This window comes from Capra hircus, chromosome 6 (genome assembly GCF_001704415.2).
Source record: "Capra hircus breed San Clemente chromosome 6, ASM170441v1, whole genome shotgun sequence".
Classification (NCBI taxonomy): domain Eukaryota; kingdom Metazoa; phylum Chordata; class Mammalia; order Artiodactyla; family Bovidae; genus Capra; species Capra hircus.
Genome location: NC_030813.1, coordinates 113,029,322 through 113,032,838, shown reverse-complemented (window position 1 = coordinate 113,032,838; position 3,517 = coordinate 113,029,322). Strand labels below are relative to the sequence as shown.

The window sequence follows — 3,517 nt, the reverse complement described above, 5'->3', positions numbered from 1 at the left end:
ACATGTCTGAATTAGTGCCAAGCCTCAGAAAAGCGTCCTTTGTCCCCCAGATCATATTCGGCCCCCAAGGCCCTTTGTGAATTTGAGTGGCTTTGGAAGGTCAGGAGAGGATGCGCTTTCTGCTTGCTTGTGTTCACTTGGATCTCAGTTCCCCCAGACCCCTCTGTTTAAGGGGGTGTTGAGCACATGTTCGCTGAGCACCCACTGAGGCTGGGGGCTGTGCTGGGCCTGGGGACGGTGATGAGGGAGCAGGGACCACCTCACCCAGCAGAGTGAGTGGTGAGCCGCCTGGACGGCTGTGTTCATATGGGATGTTTGTAGAGCTTGTGATGTGCTTCTGGGCTGAGGCTGCCTTTTATTTAGATGGAATCGGGAAATAGTTGGAACTTTTATGTTTAGCACAAGCACTTACGTAGCACCTATGTGCCAAGCCACTTGACTTCATAACCCTGGTCTTATTAAATGCTTGTAGCAGGAGCTTCTTCACCCCATTCCAGTACTCTTGCCTGGACTGGAAGAGTCTGGTAGGCTGCAGTCCATGGGGTCGCTAAGAGTCGGACACGACTGAGCGACTTCACTTTGACTTTTCACTTTCATGCATTGGAGAAGGAAATGGCAACCCCCTCCAGTGTTCTTGCCTGGAGGATCCCAGGGACGAGGGAGCTTGGTGGGCTGCCGTCCATGGGGTCGCACAGAGTCGGACACGACTAAAGCCACTTAGCAGCAGCAGTAGCAGCAGCAGCAGGGGCTTCTTACGTGGCTCGGTGGTAAGGAATCTGCCTGGCAATGCAGGAGACTCAGGAGGTGTGAGTTCGATCCCTGGGTCAGGAAGAGCCTCTGGAGGAGGGCGTGGCAACCCACTCCAGTACTCTTGCCTGGAGAACCCCATGGACAGAGGAGCCTGGCGGGCTACAGTCCACAGGGTCGCCAAGAGTCGGACACGACTGAGTGAGTGAACAGCAGCAGCAGCAGCTTGTCTGCACCTGCTCAGCCCCTGGTCGGTGGCAGCTCGAGTGACTGGACAGCTGAAGGTCAGCTCTGGTCCACCAGGTTACTCACTGGCACTAAAGACCTCAGGAGCTCCTGAGGACTCTCCAGTGAAGGAGGGGCCACAGTCCCACCTGTGGGATGGGGGATGTCAGAGGGGACAGTGTTCTCAACAGCAGGAGTTAATGCTTTAAAAATGACCAGGGGACTTCCCTGGCAGTCTAGTGGTTAAGACTATGTGTTCCCAATGCAGGGGACACAGGTTCAGTTCCTGATAGGGGTACTAAGATCCCGCATGCTGTATGGTGTGGCCGAATTAAAAATACAGAAATAAAAATTGTCAGCCTCTTGTTAAACCTTAATAATGCCTTGTAACCTTTTTCTTTGCTTGTTTTTTCTGTGTGTGTGTGACTGCTAGATTTTACTGAGATATAACTGACAAAAAATGATATAGATTGAAGGTATAGAGTTTGAGTTTCTATATTCATATACCTTGTGAAAGGGCTTCCGTGGTGGTTTAGACAGTAAAGAATCTACCTGCAATTCGGGAGATCTGGGTTCCCTCCCTGGCTCAGGAAGATCCCCTGTTGAAGGGAATGGCAACCCACTCCAGTATTCTTGCCTAGAGAATTCCATGGACAGAGGAGCCTGGCAGGCTGTAGTCCATGGGGTCACAAAGAGTTGGACATGACTGAGTGACTGACACACACACACACGCACACACTGAACCACAACCAACACCCAGGCAACCAACACCCCTCCCCACACAAAGCTGGTTATTAAATGCCCCATCCTGGCACCGAATGTGTTTTATTGCAGTAATATGTTTTTAATATGTTTTTCCATTGCATGGCACAGCCGTGGATGTTCCATAAGTGTTTGTTAAGAAAATAATAACAATTTTTTCTCTTTCTTTTTTACTTTCTGGGAGGTAATATAACAAAGTATAAAGTATTCTCCCCAAGTCTCTCTCTTTTTTTTTTCTAATTCTTTTTCCATTTATTCTGTTTTTCTTTTTTAAATTTAAATATATATTTTGAAAAAGTTTATAATGTTGTATTGGTTTCTGCCGTAACAGCAATGCAAATTTTCCCCTCCCTCCCTCCCCTCCCCCCTTCCTATCCCTCCTGGTCATCATAGAATACCAGACTGGTGCCCATGTCTCTTAGGATGAACTCATGAAAATCTTTCTTTAATCACATAAAATCACTGTGTTCCAACAATGCAGATTCCAACAACACAGGAAAATAGCCAAGTGAATATCTTGCCAAATCCTAACCACTCAGGAACTGTAGTCAGTGAAGTCCTAGAATCGTTGGGGACCTCGGTGTGTGTCCTTGAGGCCTTGGAGGCTTTTTTACACCTGCTGCTTGGCCCTAATGTGAAGATAAGCCTGCGTCCAGATTTTTGCTTTTAGAATGTAAAGCTGTTCTTCCTTTTGTTCTAGAACCTTCCATGACTGGATCACAGAGAAGAATCGACCAAGCTCAGGAAGCCTAATCCAGGTGGTGACCACAGAGGGGAAGACGGAGCTTACCGCAGCATCTCTATAAGCTTCGTTTCACCATCTGTCAGAAAGGTCATCCGTCCATCCGTGCGGCCGAGTGTGGCCCTCGTTTTCTGTAATCCTGTTTGTGGGACGTGATTCTAAGTCCTGTTTTCCTCTCGCCTAATGTGTGTTTGTTCTCCTAGGACAGTGTCCAAGTTTGTGCGAAATAAAAGCATGTGAGGCTCACAGAGAGCGCCGTGGGTCAGTGTTACCCACGAGATTTTGGGAGGTCTCGGGACGATGCCCTCTGCATCGGTGTCGTGTTGAATTGCCTTTGAGACTGTGCGTCTGAGTCCCTGACAGTGGCTGTCGACCGACTTGTTCAGAGATTTGTTGGGAACGGGGACATTTGGAGCCTGACTTGTTTCTGAATGTTGTGCCTGTATCACGGCTGTAGTGTTCATAGCCTCGAATTCATCTGCCTTAAAACTCCTTCTGCGGTAGAAGCGAAATCCTGTGGGCTCTGTCACGGTGTCTTTTTCCTGTGAAGCTGCTGCGTGCCCGCTTGTGATGGTGTGGCATTTCTCTTCCTAATAAATGCACTTCGTTTGTGATATTGCCTTCTCTAATCAAAACGCATCTTATGAACGGTCATGGCTGACTGCACTAGAATCGTGGGCTGCCCGTGCTCTTTAGCCTGATGTTCTAGAAAGGGGGTTGGATTGAAACCCTGAAATAAGTGTTTTCAGCACAGCAACAGGCACGATTCCCTCGCGGGCGTACCTGAATCTGCAGGGTGGCCCGTGTGTTTAAAAGCAGGCCTCCGTGTGACTTCACACGGGCTGCTCTGACTGAGAACGGGTGGTGCAGTGCAACCCATTTTACAGGTGGTGAAACTGAGGCCCACAGCAGTGCCTTGTCATCCTCACGGTCAGTAAGTATCAGAGTGAGCCCGGAAGCCCAGTCACCAGATGGTTGTGGTTCACAAAGGCCTTTACCATGTTTTTCCTCTCCTTAATTCTTTCAAAGCCTTTTTTTTTT

The 3,517-nt window shown here is 48.7% G+C and overlaps 1 protein-coding gene across 1 annotated transcript in view; it reads left to right on the top strand.

The window, feature by feature from the left end:
- The window catches only part of QDPR (quinoid dihydropteridine reductase), a 19,463-nt gene extending 16,373 nt beyond the window's left edge, over window positions 1-3,090 (top strand). The window contains exon 7 of the mRNA XM_018049755.1: window positions 2,435-3,090. Within this exon, the coding sequence (XP_017905244.1) occupies window positions 2,435-2,540 (106 nt within the window). The 3' untranslated portion in view covers window positions 2,541-3,090. The remainder of the gene's footprint in view (window positions 1-2,434) is intronic.